An 18,164-nucleotide genomic window follows, 5' to 3' on the forward strand; every position below is an offset into this window, starting at 1 on the left:
TCACTGAAAGATACCTCTGAAAAGAATCACAACATAAATTAGCCCTGCACTGCTAGAAGTCCAATAAGTTCAAGAAGATCTTTAATAATGTTTCAGTGGACGAAGTGTTGTAACAAAGGAACAGTTCAGGAAAATCATTTGCAACATTTCAGCAAAGATAGCAGATTTTGTTTACAGAAGGCAGACATTTGAGAATCATCCATTAGGATACTTGTGTTGAAGCAAGGTTTAGTAGAAGAAAATGAATTGCTTTTTGAAACATACGTCCATTGTCTTTAGTATCAGCCACACTCACAATGACCAGGAGAATGCCACTTTACAATTTCGAGATACAGTCAAGTTATTTACCTTCACAGAGCTTCATTTTGCAAAACTGAAATATCTGTGTAGCTAGGACCCAAAAAAAGGGTGAAGGGCCTGAGGACTGATTGACAGAGTTTGTGCAGAATACTTTAGCAGACTAGATCATGGTAGGCTCTTACCTGTGAGTCTGATCATGGCACTGCCCTGCTTTTGGAGACTCAAGCTGGTTTTTTTCCTGGGACATTGCCAACTTTTCAGCTGCAGCAATTGGACAACCAGAAAGGCTGTTTAAAAACAAGGTGAAGGAAAGAAACAAGAAGAAAAAAAACTTAAAATGAAATTTTAAGTAACAGAAACGTGCTGTGGAAACCAATGGCTTCAAACTTCTCTGGGACCCTATGGAAACAGGAGCTGCCCTTTAAAGTCAGATTTGTTTTTCATCCCTTAATACAAAACTGTGAAACCTGCATATTAGAGATGATATATATGGAAAATGAATCATGTAGGAGTTTTCCAGCATTGAGCTTTAATGTTCTGTGGCTGGCAAGTCACAATAAGTTTTTTTATTTTTATTTTTTTATTATTATTATTTTTTAATGAGTTATTTCCTGGGTGTAAACCTCCTAATGATCAGAAAGTGGATTTGGGGAAAATATAGCTGTATGTAAACAACAGCTTTTACCAAAGTGCACATTTTGCCATTTCTGTCTGGGCTTTCTTTCTTTCTTTCTTTCTTTTTTTCTTTGCCTTCCTTCCTTCCTTCCTTCCTTCCTTCCTTCCTTCCTTCCTTCCTTCCTTCCTTCCTTCCTTCCTTCCTTCCTTCCTTCCTTCCTTCCTTCCTTCCTTCCTTCCCTCCTTCCTTCCCTCCTTCCTTCCTTCTTTCCCTCCTTCCTTCCTTCCTTCCTTCCTTCCTTCCTTCCTTCCTTCCTTCCTTCCTCCCTCCCTCCCTCCCTTCCTCCCTCCCTCCCTTCCTCCCTCCCTTCCTTCTTTCTTTCTCTATTTTCTTAATTACATTAAACAATGCTTTCCTACCCTATTCATGGTTCACTTATGATATACCTGATGTGCTGTTAAGATAACCGAGGATTTAAAACAGGTCAAACTTTGAAAAAATATTTAATGATTCCTTATATATTATGTTAGACAATCTCATGATCACTCTAACTAAGACTTCATGCTACGTTTTTACATTAAAGATAGTAACATAGTTACTTAATAATCCTTGATTTTGGTGCCCTTTTACTATAACCAATTAACCAAAATCAATCATGCAAAAAAAGAAATCCCACAAAAATTCAATTCAGCCAAGATTTTTTTGACAATTTTTTGCCACAAGTTTGATCATTAGATAGACAATGTATTCTTCCAGAGGAATGGCCCTCGGTAAGAACTACAGCGGCATATTTTGGCTTGCTGCCTGCCAGGAGATATCAGTGCTCACAGGAGCCATGCTGACAACAGTGGCTTCAGCTCTCTGCCTCACCTGCAGCCCAGCTGCAATTCCCAAGCTGCCTGTCCGGAGGGCTTTCCTTAGTTTTACTTTCTCCCTGCAGGCAGAAAGTTAAACAGAGAAGGGTGTTCCAAGCAGGAAGATGACATTCCTGAAATTAATTAATGGAGTTTGCTTCTACAGAGATTCTAAAGCGTTGCCTGTAAAATTTCATGTTTTGCTGAAGCAGAACATATTTAATTCCTGCCAAGGACTACTATGTTTGTAGTACAAAACAAAAAGGCTTTTATTTTTCCTTTGTGATTTCTAGCTGTAGCATTAATAATATACTTGTTCATTCCAACTTCTTTTATACGATGCTGTTTCACCATGAACACTACAGTGATACTACAGTTTGAAAACTCATCTATCAAAAAGACTAGTGGAATCTACTATCTACAGTGCTGAAGCCATTTTTTATACAATTAAATTAAACACAATTGTTTTGTTATAAATAATACGGACTAATCTTGTTGTTCATAGGCATTCTGCAGTAGAGTAAATAGCATCCAATCCCAAAGCACGACCATCAGTATACACATTAGTTCACGTCAGATTTTAAGCAGGCAGCAAGTGTTCTGAACTACCTTCTGTGTGTGTTGCGATTGCTGTTGACGTGTCCTCTTCCAGTGCATCCTGGAGTGGGGCACTTTAAAACGTTTTCATGCATGGCAAGAACTAAGGAAGAAAAACAATTGGTAACATACATAACTGAATAATATAAATGTTTAAAAAAAAGAATATTTCTTCTTCAGACTCAGAAGATTCTCAATTCTGTCATATTGTGACTTCAAAAGAAGAGAAGAAGCAATGCAGCCAGTCTCCAAGACAGACCATTTGACTGCTACTTAGTTGTAGTGTGGCTATCAACATGCAAAACTTTTTTCTAGGGACTTCAGAAGGGCAAAAGTGGAATTTAGCAGGGATATTAGGTCACGAAGCCTGTAGCCCTCTGGTTCACACCACTAACACAGTAAATGAAAAAAGTGAGGCTAAAGAGAACTCCTAAGAACCACGGTTGGCATACTTATAGCTGCAATCCCTCTCTGGCTCAGGAAGGGATAGTTGTCAGGTACAGAAAGGCTTTCCACACCATCCGCCATGTAAAATGTATTCTGAGTATGTCCTTTTGAATCCTGATATCTTCTGATCATCTGCTCTGTTCTGAATCTACTTTTGATCGATTGGTCATCCCCAAGCATCAATTCACACTTTTAGCAGGGATTACAACCTGTTGCATGCACATTTCTTATGTGCTGTGATGTCTACCATCTTTACTAAGAATGAGACATATGTCTGTGTCAAACAGAAAACATCTTTGTATGTCTTTTCTCATGTCTTCATTATCCCTTTAGGAGTACAGTGCATCAGGAACACTGATTGTTCAGTTAAATGATTTGTTCTGTCAGGTATCCTTTTAATTTACTGTCTTGCATGCTACTGCAGAAAACAATTTGACTATCTAGGTTGTTTAAACAAAGTTTCACATTATATTTAGTCTTATTATGCAACACTTCATTGCATCACATTGCAGAATTACATACACACACATACCAGTGTAACAAGATCAGTACAATTAGAAATAAAGAGGGAAATTCAGGCTAGACTAGCCACACAAAGATTAGCATGATACAGCCCTAGGAGAGGGACTTGCTGTGGACCAACACTGGGATGTGCTGATGGAAAAAATCTCGAGATCTGTGGTAAGAGGGGTGCTTGTGGTAAGTGGTAAGAAGACAGGCATGCCCAGGACTCTAAGTTGCTATCAATGTGAAAACAGCAGCCACAGTGGGTGGTTACAGGATATCAAATCAAGTTAAAGCTCTGAAGTGGACAGGTAATCTCTGTGCTGTATGCCTTTTGGAAAGGCAAGGGCAAGCAAGATTCTCAAGATTCCTAAGGCTCCTGTGTGCAAGTCTTCCAGCAGAATGAGGACAGTTTGTCACTGACCTTGGTCTCCCAAGCCATCTGAGGTGTCTACTGGTATTTGTAATGATGCTAACCAGAGCTTGAATATCATGAGTGCAGGAAGTAGGAATGACCAAGAGCTGGATGGCAGCTCCCAGACTTTTTCTGCAATCTCACCCAGAAAAAGTGGGTTTCCTTTCCAGCAAGAACACATGCTACCCACAGTAGTAGTCCAGATCCAGTTACTCTGGGCTTCAGGGCAATGATACTCACTTTCTAGTGGCACTCTAACTTTGTGAGGACAGCCTGAGAGACTGCGGTGGTGGGGGTACAGCCCAGTCACATGCCCTGTGCCATCACATCCTGGGATGGGACATTTGGTTTCTCTCTTTTCAGGCCTGGGTGAGTCTGCAAAGAAATCAGATAAGGATTTTGATCGGTTTTAGACCCTACCTGCACTCAGCTGAGTGCACCCACCTAGCAGGATGATAAAATCTCTTTTGTACTTCAGACATAATTTCTACACAAAGTTTTAATACAGGCTTAAGTAATTCCAGCATCTCTTTAGGTTTTTACGCACTGTATCCTTATAGCAGTGGCTCCTCACTCCTAGTAAGTCATTTATTTGGTAAACTATATAGCTTTAGGACTGCAGTGTCATTTATTCCATTCAGAGCTTCAAACAGGACAGAAGCCACAATCCAATAAACCAGAGAACTGGCAGCATCAGCCAACAGCCAGATCTATAAAGGAATAAATAAATTAAAAAACAAAACAGCAACAACAACAACAAAAAACACCAAACAACAGAAATAATCTTTTACTTTGCTAATGTCAGACTGCAGAAAGCTGGGACAACCAAATAAAAGATGAGGTGTCAAACAAACAAACAAAAACAAAAAGCATTTCAACCAGAAGCCATTCCTTAAATATCGCAGATCTCTAGGCTGTAGGTTCTTTGTTAGGAAACTGAATACATGCCACTTTACATTTGAGAGGCAAGGCAAGCAGCTCCCCCTGGTACACATGGCAAAGCTGCTTTGTGGAATAGCCCACAATGACAGTGAAAGCATGGAGCAGCCGATACCCTTTCAAAGAGGAGGTCTCAGCCCAGCCCCAGAGCTACCACTCTGCAATAGCCACAGTGCAATTCCAATTTTTGTTTCAAGCACCTAGAACTGTGCAAGAAGCTCTGGTCAAAAAGCCTTTATTTGGTTTCCAATGCAGGATCAGAAGTCTGGGCGAGAAAGGAATGTATTCTGGTCCAGAAAATCTCTTGTGAGAAATCTGCAGGAAGTGGCCGCATAAATTGCTGAGGATGGTTTTAGCTCAATCTGTGATTGGCTGCCAACAGCATTCGGCGCTGGGGGAGAAAACAGCTGCAGCCAGCACAGGGAGCAGCCTTCTTCAAGCTCATTTTGTTGGACTGCGAGGTAGGATGTGCTCAGCGGCAGGATCGCCAGAGACAGCTGAGGGTTAAACTTCCTGGCAAGACTTTAGGTAAAAGACAAAAAATTAAAAATCGGGGAGAAAACCAAATAGAATGAGCATCAACAGGAGACCACATGCTTTTTAGAATAACAGCAAGTAGAAAGTACTGCAGTAGCGGACAGAGAATAAAGAGAGACCCTAAAATATGATTTATTTTTTCCTGCAGTAATTGGAAAGCTGTATCATTAAAAAGATGGAAAAATGTAAATGTAAGCCATGTTCTTCTGATGTAGCATCCAAGAAAGAAAATTAAGAGCTGATGGATTTGATGGTGGATTTTCAGCACTAGAAATAAAAAACAGTTATTTATGTGAAAAAAAAAAGGAAAAAAAAAATCTGTGCCTGATGATACACTGACTAAAATCATTCAGTGTTTATACAGCCTGAAGATGGTCTAATTTGTTCCTGTATGAATGCAGCCCCTGAATTTACCTGAAAACTACTAGTAATGACAATATGAGGTAAATCAGAAAGGGCCAAACTTTACCATGCTTACCATCACTCCTCCTTTCTTTATGTGTTGTGAGAAAGTCACATTGACTCCAATGTGAACCCAAGTGAACAAACCTGGTCTCAGGATAAAAAAAAATGTACCTGCAGAATTTCTACATTTATCATAGTCATCTGAACAAACAAAGGTTAATGTAGTTTTGCAAGGAGGTAGACCAACACCTAGTACATACAGCTTATGACACGTTAATGAGAAGACAGAATGAGATGCATGACATGTATTTCCAGCTTGAAAACAATACCAAATATAGTGTAGTTGCAAATAATGAAAAAATATAAGTTATCTCGTACACTAAATTATTTAGTTAACTAAATAACTATAATATTTGCAAATGCCACAACATCATCTACATGGACTCTACAGCACCACTCTGAAGTGTTACCCTAAAGTAACCTTAGAAACACCAACTCTATTTGTTTAACAAAAGCAGAAAACGCAGCTATGCTAGGGTGGCTTCACCATATTTGGAAGCCAAAAAGGAAAGGTCAAAGGACAGACTAATGTAGAGTTACTTACTACAGCAGAAAATGTGCTTATAAAATGACATCTTTCAATGTTCTGTAATTACCATCAGACAAGGATTTTCATGTCAGCCAACCCAGTTTCCAAATCAAACCTGAATCTTTTAAATCTCCAGTTCTAGAAGCCTGATTAGATATAGAATATGGAACAATGGCCCTGCAGTTTGATAGAATGTCACAAAGCACCAGAAACAATAAAGATTTTGGAACTTACTGGTGAATGAAGCAGAAGAGCACACTTGCGCTTTCCTGGCTCTGATGAGCTGGCTATAGTAAAATGTAATGTTGGTATGTGAAGTAGACAGAGCTCAGAAAACACATGGCTTAGGAATTAGGTGATATGTTTGAAAGAGGCCAATTTTTCACTCTAACCTATCCTTAAGCACTGTTTTAATGCCTTCTTTTTTGGCTGCTGAAATTCAGGAGGTATGTATTTACACTCTCTGGAGGAGGAGGCAGAGGAGGAGGAGGAGAATGAGTGTTAGTGCCAGCTACACAGCCCTTTTAGTAGCCATTACTGATCATTACACATAGCGGTTTGGCAGGAAGCCAAGTACCTAGTGTTTAACCTGGTCAGATGTAAGGCACTAGTGTGAAGGTACATAATTAGCAAAATTACCAGCTAAATTCCAGATTCTTTACTGTTTCTATAAAACCTAGCTCAGAGTTCTCTATCAGTCACAGGACAAATACTTAAGCCAGTAAGAACAGCCAAGAATACTTCCTTACGTTTGTTGCTAAATAACTGTCTCCCACCAACGTCAATAACTTTGGTTTGTCTCCTCTCCCCTGCTAGATGCTCCAGGAGAAACCTATCCAGTTCCTTGTAGGTGCTGTGAAACACATGCCCTTGCTCTGCCTGCAGAGCTATTGCTTCTTCTAGCAAACTCAAGTTCCCTTTTGCTTTGTCCAGTTCAACTGACATTTCCGTGGTTTCTGACAGGCACTCATTGTCATCTTCTTCACTTTCAGGGAACACATTCTGAATTCTCTTCTCAAAAGGATCTGGGTGAGATTCCTGGGGTGCTCTTAGCTCTGCTTCTGAATCACAAAGTGTTTCACAAGGGTCAAATTCCACCTCCTCCTTCTTAATTTCTGGGACTTCCAAGATGCTAGGTTGATTACACTCTACAGTATATTTCTGAGTTAAGTGGGGCTTTACACTAGTTTCTTCTGAGAAATTTGAGGAGCTGTCCCACTCATTATCCATCATTTCAGAGTTACTTTCGTTTTCCTCAGATGAACAATATTTTGGGTCAGAAATAGAAGTCTTTTCCTTTCCTTCAGCTGAGTCAATCATGTAACATTCATCAGCGTCATCACTTTCTGTTTTTAAGGACTGAATGCCACTATCATTTAGATTTTCTGCCATTGCTTGACTGGGTGCATCTTTTGCTATTTTTCCACTGTTCATCAAAGATTTGGCCATGGCATCTTGGTAACTGGTGTAGTTATCTTTTCTTTGACTGGAATTTTCTTGCCCACCTGAATTAGGGGTTTCCTCACATGGTTTTGCAGTCCTTTCCTCTGCATAAGAAAATGGCAAGAGAAAAACATGACAGAAAAGATTTTTGTATCTTTTAGAAGTCATATGAAGATATTAACTGAAAAATTTCCATTTCTTTACTCAAAGGTACCCTTAAATTATTTAATTCACCTGTGCTGTATTTGAAATGATTATTTGTAGCATCAGGAAAAGCCCTTCTAAATTCGTATCTGCATTATATAATTGTTTCATTATTGCTATTTTTTGCTGCTGGTAAAGAAATGTACTGTCTTACAACATACACCTTCACATATATTTGTACAAATATAATGCACTACATATATGCACATAGATACTATATATGCAGAATCTATACCATGTACACAGAAACATATATGAACACACACATTTAAAAATTCCTCTTAAATCCATTTTCATTTTCCTTTCATCTAAGATTCCTAAATATTTTCTCAATATAGACCCTAATTACTTTTTGAGCCCCATGGAAGACCTTGAAGGAAAAAAAAACATCCATACTTCACTAAGGGCAAGCTCCTGCTCACTATTGCAATTGCCACATTAAGTGATAGATCAGGTCATGCACAGGCAAACAGAAATGGTTGTTATGTACAGATTCATAAAGGGCTTGTTAAAGACACCACTGAAGTGCATCCTGTCTTTATAAACATCTTTCTTCAGAAGAAAAGCAGCAGGCAGATGCTAACAGAGGCTGCATGTAGGAGAGGTGGACAGTGTGGAAGACAATATGCCTTTTGTATCTCATTTAATTTTTTTATAAACATTTCCTCTGACAAGGACACTCAAAAATACATCTCCATCATCTTCCTTTCTGGTAATTATCTCTCTAAAATCAACACTGGTTTGCCAGGATCAAGTAAATATTGCCATAGTAACTAAAAGCATTTTTGGATGAAGGGAAGAATTTAGTCACAACACTAGCCCCTTCAATAATGCTGATTATAGGGTACATTCTTTTGTTGGGATCTATTCAACATAAACTGAAAAATTTAACATTTTACTTCCTAGAAAGGAGGATGAATAAACAAGCACAGACTATTTCCCAAGATGTGTCTGTTCTCTCCTGAATCAGAAGAACTCCAGGTTTAAATAATAAATTAGGCATAGTCTAAAATGCAAATGAAGTTTCTCTCCATAACACAGTGAGCTATTAAGAGAAAGTGTAAAGGGTTATGATAATTTTAAAGTATTATGAACTACAGAAAACAAATAAAAAGCATTTTCAGTGAATATGTCCAATTCATTGAACTATTCTCTCAATCCACTTAACTACCCACATGTGTACAATAATGATTTATAGACATTATACCTAATTATGCATATTTGGGCTGTGTTAGAGTGCCTAACAAAAGCTCTAGAAAGCAACAATTACCTCTGTTGCTTAGCTACATAGTTTAAAATATTCCTATTAAGTGCAGATTATTGTGGAGGGGAAAAGGGGGACAAAAATGCACATGTGCACCACAATGCATTTCACTTTACTGCTGCCAAACTGTTAGCATTTTGGGTCATTTCCAGTTTACATAATTGTTTGGTTCAACTGTTTGTTATATGTTAAAAGAAAATATTGATTAATTCTTATTATTCTTCAGAAAATTGGGCTCACGCAGGGAGAGGTGGCCTTGTGCACTGTATGCATGAAGTTGTGTTTTAAAAAAATGTCTGTAATCCTTAGTGTAACTTTTTAGCAGCTGTTCCGGTACCCCACACATTGCAGTATTCAGAATAAAGAAGTCTGTTGTCTTCACATCTCAGCAAGTAAGAACGACCATTTGGCTCTATAACAAACTTTAGTCAGACGGGTTATATTATTAGCTCTTCTGCCATTTGGAAAATGACACATTAACATCAAAGAGTCATTTCAAAAAGTAAGAAGTTAGTTCTGCCCACTATTTAGAAATAAAAATGAAAATATTAGTAGGTATTTTCAATTATTTTTCTAGATGAAAGATGAAAAATAATACAAGGGCATCATAACTTAGGTGATTGCTTCTTAAACCATCATGATCAATACTAAAATGAGGAATTTTACAAATGCAACATTAAAAATGTGTTGTTTAACTGGTTTTAATGATTCAGATGTCTCAGCTTTGCTTTTAACTCTATAGACTGTAAATTTAATTTTAAAATAATCAGAACTCAGCTTAGTTTGCAGTGGCCTCAATACACGAACTGAAGCATTAACAGGTAAACCAACAAGAATGAGAAGTTCACAATAAAATTAGCAATATTAGTGTAAGAAATTAAAAATAAACCTAAATATTCAATCAGTTTTATGTTCTAGCTGAAGTTTTTTTCATAAATATTTTAACTAGTAAGATTAATTCAAAAGGTACAGATTGCATTATCAGTGACGAAAGCAATTTCAAGAAGTCTAATATGTATCAAATTCACCTTTTTGAAATCAGTTTGTTTCTCATAACTGAATGACAGGGTTCAAATAAGGTTCTACTACATTTATGTCAATGGTCTGGCTCAACACTTGTCCTTTTTTGAAAAACAAACAAAAACAAGTTAAATAAGTTATGTTCATCTGCATATGGCACATGTTCTACCTATATAATCATTAAAACACTTGCCCTTCAGTGAGTTCAGAAACAAGACAGAGTTCTCCACTGATTTAAGGAGAACAAGGATTTGACTCTAATCTGACAGTCGTCTTCTTCTATCTGCTTATACATACATGTAGTTGTCATGTGTAGAAAATGTGGGAGAGTTATTTTCCTCTTAAAAATTCTATTTAGAGTGAATAAAGATCTAAATTCTTAATCTTATTTCTCTGCTTCCTTCCAAGATATTTGAAAAGTTTGTATAAGAAACTTAGTAATGGGAGAGAAAAGTAAGTTATCTTTAAACATCTGTGGTAATAAACAATGAAGTAGAATATAAGTTCATTCTGTATTCTGTTGTCATAGTAGCTATGATTACTAATTTCCCAGTGCCAGATCCCTTTACTTTTATCTTGATGGTTGCCATCTAATGATGACTCTTCCCTTTAAAACAATGCAGCATATATTCCACTGATTTCTCCTCACTTTCCTGATTATCATCTTGTGCAGTATTATTTAAACAGATATGCAACAGCCAATTTAGTTTGATTTGAATTGTTCATCTTGAATATATATATACATATATATATAAATATATTACAAAGAAAGAGACGTAAAGAAAAACTATAGCTATATATTTCTGTATCCCCATGATCCTCTATATTTTGCGGCATACACATGGTAGAAGTTTCAATAAATTGTCAGACGTCTGGCTGAGCAGTTTAAGTAACAAGTATAAAAGTGCTGACTCTAATAACTGTGTTAATCAGGACATACATAGCTGTCACATGCATGAAACTGCTTTGCTAAATGTTGAAGTCAACAACATTTTGCTAAGCATTTTTTTTTTTTTTTCCTAAGACCTCTATATATTTTGATGAAAATCTGCTCTTCATAAATGTGTTTTTATCTGTGGTGGGCTTAACCTTGTTCTTTGACAGAGCTAGTGGAGAAACAGATGCTGCTCCATATCTGACCTGCTGCAGTAGTTGTCTCCCTGTGTGACCTACAAAGCATTTACTAGACTCCAGGAGGGGTTTGTACAAAATAATTGGATGTTAAACCTAGACAGAAATGCGCTATTCCAACTTCATTACAAGCCAAACATGTTCTTCATCCCTTTTGAAAACAATGTTTCATAGCTCCCCTTCTGTGGAATTCAGGTTTGAGTGGAGCCTCATCACATGATTACCTGGAATTGAACTGCTATTGAGGACGCTGATATCCTCCTGCAAATCTGTCCTGTCTTCATTTTCCTCTTTGCATTCCAGGCTGGGACTGTAGTGGCGAGGCTTCATTAACAGAGACTTCCTTTTGTTGACAGGAACACCTGAAATCTGTTCTTCAGCTTTTCTCTTAGCCATGGAGCATTTGTAGGCACTGCAGTAATTAATGGGTAATGACAGGGAAAAAAAGTGAGAGAAGTGAAGGATAAACTGGTTGAAAAACTACAATCATCTTCTCGTTTGCATTTCATGTATACAGGAGAGGACTGTCACAATATCAATTCACTTACAGCTGCAGCAAGTTGTGTTTAGTGAATATTTAATTTTAGTTCGCAGTCTCAAAGTTTTCAGGATCCTGACAAATTTACTATTCTTTTGAGTGCTGCCAAAATCTCTTTGGGGGAAGGGGAACAAAGAGGAAGACAAAACTAAAAGACTGATAACTCAACATGCTTAATCTTAAATAATCATATGTTAATCCAAGCTCTGCTGTAGAATAAATACACCCAGGAAGGGATGAACAAAGATCTAGGCTGGGCTGATAATCCAGAAAAAACAGCTAATGGGAAAAATATACCACCAGTTATACTACAATATATTTTAGCTCCACTGTCTTTATACTAGTAGTACATTTGCTTGTGTACTCTGTGTTGTTGCCCACAGAGGTTTTATTCATTCATTTTTTGATAACTGGTTGAAATTCAAGTTTAAGATAAGCATGGTATTTTGTGACTCAATGTTCAATTTTATTATCTTTGATATTAACTTAAAACATCCACACAGCATTGGGGTGGAGGAATGTAATAAATTTTATACTCTTAATGTCTAATTTTGTTTTTGGATTTGTATATCAGATGCAGTCATCGGGCCCCATTCAAGCTGTGCAATGCTTCTCTCTTTAATACAGTTCTTCATATCTGCCTGTGTTAACAGAATTGCAGCAGCATCTTGGAATGTGCCAACGGGTTGGAACATGCCAATTTCTTGTTATACCCAGGTCTGTAGATTGTGTCGTCTTAGGTATATTTGTTGCTGGATTGTGCATCCTTTTAGAACAAACTTCCTTGTCATCTCTATAGGCAGAAACATGGCAAAGCTGTTTATTATAAAGCCATGTTGGGGAAAAAAAAGAGACTTTGACCCAAAAAGGTATTGTGTATGACTAGAAAATACAAGACGGATGCAGTCATGTTTTGCATTCCTTTGCTTTGAGCCAGATCTTTCCTTGTACTCACATAAGCTGAGAAACTAACCACATATCTTGAATTCAATTTTAGCTATCACATGCAGTTCAACAACATAACACATTTGAAAGACACTGCATATTCAGAATATTTTTCAGTATGAGTCTCTCTCAATATCAGTTCCAAGCATTGGTTTCATTTCATTAACTTCAGCCATAAGTGCCTGGTTTAGAATCTTCTCAGGTCTCTGTAAAGACTCTGGAAAGAGGTTCTAACAGAGGACTATTCATCCCACTAAGAACTAATTATTTGTGATAAATTGTGCAAACCATCCCCTGGAAAAGTCCTTGTCTAAATACTTAACTTTTGTATGACTGACGTGAGAAGAGATGGCTGATTTTTAATGAGGAAGATTATTAGCAAATTTGATATATTTCTTTCAGCTCCTACAAGATCAAAGTATTGATCTGCATATTAATTTGCTCCTAGAGAAATTTAATACAGCTTTGTCCACCATACACCTGATCTGTATGGTGTATAGGTGTTACATTTGCAGTACCTCACTAAAGAGGCTCGAACTTTCAACTCACTCTTTAAAATAACTTTTTTGGGTAAGTGATATTGTGCAGTTTTATTGTTCTCCTATACACAGTACTCTAAGAAATTTATGCAGTATGGATGATAGTATTCATATTATGTCTGTCAGCAATGAAAAAATAACTATATGAATCTGTGTAATCCACTCAATGGTTTCTCAACCCTAGGTACCCCCAGGGTGCATTACAAATCTACAGGATGCCCTTAGGTGCTAGATTTTGCATTTGGCTCACAGACATAGCTGCAAGATTTGGGGAAAAAAAAAAAAAAAAAATCCATGTGTGCAGAGAACTCCTATTGGTCCTATTGGTTAAACATATTACAAGCTCTACAGCATAAATTAATCCTTCCAAGGTATCTTATGTGCACTAAATTGGCTCAGGTTCTGATTGTTTTGGATGAAAGCATATGACTAACTTCAGCATTTTGTTTAAAAAGATACCCATTTTTGGCTAAGCACCTTTTTGGCAATTCATCATTGCAAACATGAAGGACGTGGAAATACGATGATTTGCAGTTTGAGGGGAATGTTACAATTCTGCCATATGCACCTTAAACAAAGAAGATATTCATGATCTTCTGAAAGCTAAAATGTTATGGGCATTAGCATTACTGGACACTAACCACCATCTGTAGTTGAATATACTAAGACTTCTCAGTTATTACTCTGCTTATGAATAGAGGATAACAGAATACCATGTCACAGGTCAAAATCACAGCAGAGTTTAAGTGTCCCTTTAGAAATGATAGCCATATAATAGACCTCAGACGTGGATGTAGTACAGATGAATATGCATAATTAGTTTCTAAAAAAGTACAATCAAATGTTTCTTAATCAATATTTGTGAATGACAGTACCATTCATGCTGGTTTGGGCAAAATGAACAAATGACAAATGTTTGAATACCCTTTACACACAATTGCTTTATTAACAAAACCTTCACTAAGTTTGCCTTTGAACCTCCTTCATTTATTTGTCAAGCTTCAAATTTATCTCCCGTAGCTACTATAACAGTATTTGGGACAATATGAATTTCCAGTGTTTAATTCCCCTTTGACAAACCTACAGCTGTTTCTTACAGAAGTATAATTAATAGATTTTTAAAACAGAAGATCCAATTAGATCATCTAGTATACTGTCCCCTTTAACACAGCTACTCAGCATTAATCCTGTAACTTGTCTGACTGTTGTGTATCTTCTAGTCAAGGTGAGGAAAAACATAATCAGAACGTAAGGTGATTGCTGTATTCTTTCTCACTTACCTACAATACTTTCTCTAGGAACTTAATGTTAGCTGTCAACCCACTGGTGTTTCACCATGAAAAACAGCCAAACTCAGACATTTGCAGATCACAGACAAGATGAGCCCTAGAGTGCTGCTGCCACCTGCCACCCGTAGTCCTGCTTTGAGAATCAAGAGCAGAAGAATCCCACTTGACGATAACTAATACAGTCTGGCAGGAGCAGCAGCAGCTTGTTTAAGGTTACACAGACCCCTATGTATTCTTTTGGATCATAATGGAGCAACTTACTGAAGCAAAAGTAACTTCAAGATCTGTTTTGATCAAACTTTATCTTCAATTTTGCTCTCACAGTTTACTGCAGTAAATCAAAAATTTCTTCACCACTGTCAGATCAGAAAGCCTACAGATTTGCCTGGAAGATCATCAGTCATATTAGAAAGTTTCCTGTTATCTTGTTCTTATCATACCTGTTTCTGTACATGAACAGCCACTAACTGAGATTTCCTGTGCGGTTCCTACAATTTAAAATAAGTGACTACATAAGATAGACTCATAGAATCATAGAATCACCAAGGTTGCAAAAGACCTATGAGATCATCCAGTCCAACCATCCACCTACCACCAACAGTTCTCACTAAACTATGTCCCTCAACACATCTAAATGTTCCTTGAACACCTCCAGGGTTGGTGACTCCACCACTTCCCTGGGCAGCCCATTCCAGTGCCTGACCACTCATTCAGAAAAGTAGCACTTCCTAATGTCCATGCTGGTGCAACTTGAGGCTATTCCCTACAGTTTTATCACTAGTTACATGAGAGAAGAGGCTGACCCCCAGCCCACTACAACCTCCATTCAAGTAGTTATAGAGAGTGGTAAGGTCTCCCCTGAGCCTCCTCTCCTCCATATTGAGTAATCCCAGTTCCCTCAGTCACTCCTCATAAGACTTGTGCTCCAGACCCCTTGCCACCTTAGTTGCCCTTCTTTGCACTCCAGGGCCTCACAGTCTTTCTTGCAGTGGGGGGCCCAAAACTAAACACAGTACTGAAGGAGTGGCCTCACCAATGCTGAGTACAGAGGGACAATTACTTCTCTGCCCCTGCTAGCAACACTATTTCTGATACGAGATTCAGCTTTACTTAAAATGATTCCTGACACCTTTTATTCTGATTACAGGAGGATAAAAAAAAATTGTTGTTTCTTTCCTAGGAAGTGCAAATTACTTTCCATAGGCCAAGAAGAGGTTTTTCAACTCCAGCAGAATATACTCTTGCTTTTGGTAGTGACTCTTTATACTTCAGGTTTTAACTTTGAATGGAATCTACTAGTTTGCAATAGGCAGTTTAAAGATCTACTACTTACCAGAATTTCCCATTTTTTTCCTACATCACAGTGCTTAAAAATAAAAATGAGAATAAAACCAGGAAGACAACTTTACAAGTGGTAGCTTTTTCAATTACTTACACATGATTTGTTTATTATTTCATAATGGACACTGTGAATTTAACTAATTCACATAAAAGTAATATATTTGTGCCTTTTTAATATCCATGGCATGTTGATTTTATCTCTGTCTTAAAAACTTTCAATTTCTCTCATTTCCTTCTGTGCATTCACACATACACACACACATACGTTAGCATACATTTGTCATGCTGTAGTTTTTCAAATAAACCTATAATTTAGCTTCTCTATTACTCATCTCATAAATTCAGTGTCTAATAGTTTTGTTGCTATTTATCAATGGCTTGCTTGTTGTCATGGAATACTGATTCAGCTGTCAAGGTTATTTGGTAATCTGAGACTCATAAACCGGGAGAAGTTTTTTTTTTGTCATAAGCCCAGAGTCAATGAACACTTCTTCCCCAGATTAAATGTACTAATATTTTTTTTAATAATAAATAATTTTAGTACTTTTATAATGAAGAGATTTTTTATGTTATTTTTTTTAGTCAATGATTCAGCTAGCAAAAACAATCTTGTGGCAGCTACAGTATGATCCAAAAGGTTAATATCTAAGACATATAAGATCTACTTGCATGTATTAAGACAGACACTGGTAATATACAGATGCAGTGGTGCATTGGTTTGCATCCACAAAGCAATGCCTCAGAAGAGAGAGCAATCCTCGCAATCTATAGCTTTTCCTAATACTGAAAACTGTCTGTCATGTCCATCTTTTTTTGTAAATGGTTCGTCTAAGCAATGTGTATGTCAAACCTTTACTCTGACCTTTAACCATTTTGTAGCCAGCAAAGATTTTTGTCGTTAATATGTTGGCAAGATTTCCAGACCTCTGGGGATTTTTTTCTTTTTTATTATTCAAGCAACCTGCAGGTTGGTAAAGCATGATAACAGACACAAGAATTGCCATAGTGGGTAAAACCAGGGGTACATTTAGCCTGATAACTGATGTTTACTACTGTCTATAATGGATGCCATGTAAAATAATAAGAATACAATGTATCTCTTCTCATGTATGTTCCTTAGCATAAGGACAGAAAATAACTCTCTTTGAATAGCAAGGAATTTTCATGTATTGTCTAGTACTATTTAAGGATTTGGCTCTTCATGTAGGTTTGCACAAGAATAATTAATGGAACATTTCAGTTTGTGGAGAAAACAATTGAATTCGTAGTCTGAGTTACCTTTTGACTGATAACTTAACTATGTAACAAAGGTAAATATTAAACTATTGAATTTCAGTTAAAGGATATATGCTCTTCTGATCTGCAGAACCATTTAACTTCACACCAGCAGAAAAACGAGGTTAGCCTAACTATTCCTTAATAAGATTGTGAGTAAAGATATTTTTGGCTTCTTTAGGGCTTGATCAAGTTTGTTCACAGACTTGCAGGTATCTCATAACTGTCTGTCAAATACTACTTATTTCTTACAAGTGGGAAAAGTTGATGTTCTAGAATTCAGGAACACATTACTCAAAGCTGAACCTATAGCTTACAATTGTCTGTCATAGCTAGATTTTCTTCTAAGAATTTTAAAGCTGTAGAGGAACTGAAAACGAATAGAAATTCTGAATGTCTCCCTAACTTAGTCCTTTTCTACATCTTCTAGTTACCTAAAAAATAGATGAGTTGAATTCTAACGAACTGCCTAGTTGCTCCCAAGGGATTAGGCTACAGCTATATGTCTCTAATCCCTCAAATTCAAACAAAAAATCCTGAGCTCCACATAAGCTGGTGATAATCAGGAGAAATGACTAGCGCGGGGTGCAGGAAGGGGATGATCATATGTTGATTGAAGTGACATTGATATAATCGTTTACAGCAAGTAAGAATGCTGGAGGTTCCTGAAAGAATATGCAATATTGGACTCCAAAGAAACACAGCATAGGTTATCTCATCACTACAACTGAAGACTCAAATACTGTAAATTACAGCATCTTCAGATAGACATTAATGGTTGAGGAGGAAGGTAGAAAGTGACTATAATCTAATTATCTTCTTTGTTTTCAGATTAAGTCAGTCAGATTTATGTTCTGTTTCCTTAATTTCTTATTAATTAATTAATTAATTAATTTCTTATTAATTAATTCTTAATTCCTCATTGTTTGCAGAGACTGCATGTAGATTTTATAGCCTAGTTGGAGTGAGAGT

At 37.1% G+C, this 18,164-nt stretch overlaps 1 protein-coding gene across 5 annotated transcripts in view; it reads right to left on the minus strand.

Annotated features, from left to right (window-relative positions):
• Nucleotides 1-18,164, minus strand: part of ST18 (ST18, C2H2C-type zinc finger) — a 175,582-nt gene that overhangs the window by 38,294 nt on the left and 119,124 nt on the right. For all 5 annotated transcript variants that reach the window (XM_025147958.3, XM_015282653.4, XM_040695972.2 and 2 more), the window contains 5 exons: nt 11,490-11,677; nt 6,953-7,750; nt 3,974-4,108; nt 2,380-2,470; nt 483-587 (listed from right to left, as the gene is read on the minus strand). In XM_025147958.3, the coding sequence (XP_025003726.1) occupies nt 483-587; nt 2,380-2,470; nt 3,974-4,108; nt 6,953-7,750; nt 11,490-11,677 (1,317 nt within the window). The remainder of the gene's footprint in view (nt 1-482; nt 588-2,379; nt 2,471-3,973; nt 4,109-6,952; nt 7,751-11,489; nt 11,678-18,164) is intronic.

This window comes from Gallus gallus, chromosome 2 (genome assembly GCF_016699485.2).
Source record: "Gallus gallus isolate bGalGal1 chromosome 2, bGalGal1.mat.broiler.GRCg7b, whole genome shotgun sequence".
Lineage (NCBI taxonomy): Eukaryota > Metazoa > Chordata > Aves > Galliformes > Phasianidae > Gallus > Gallus gallus.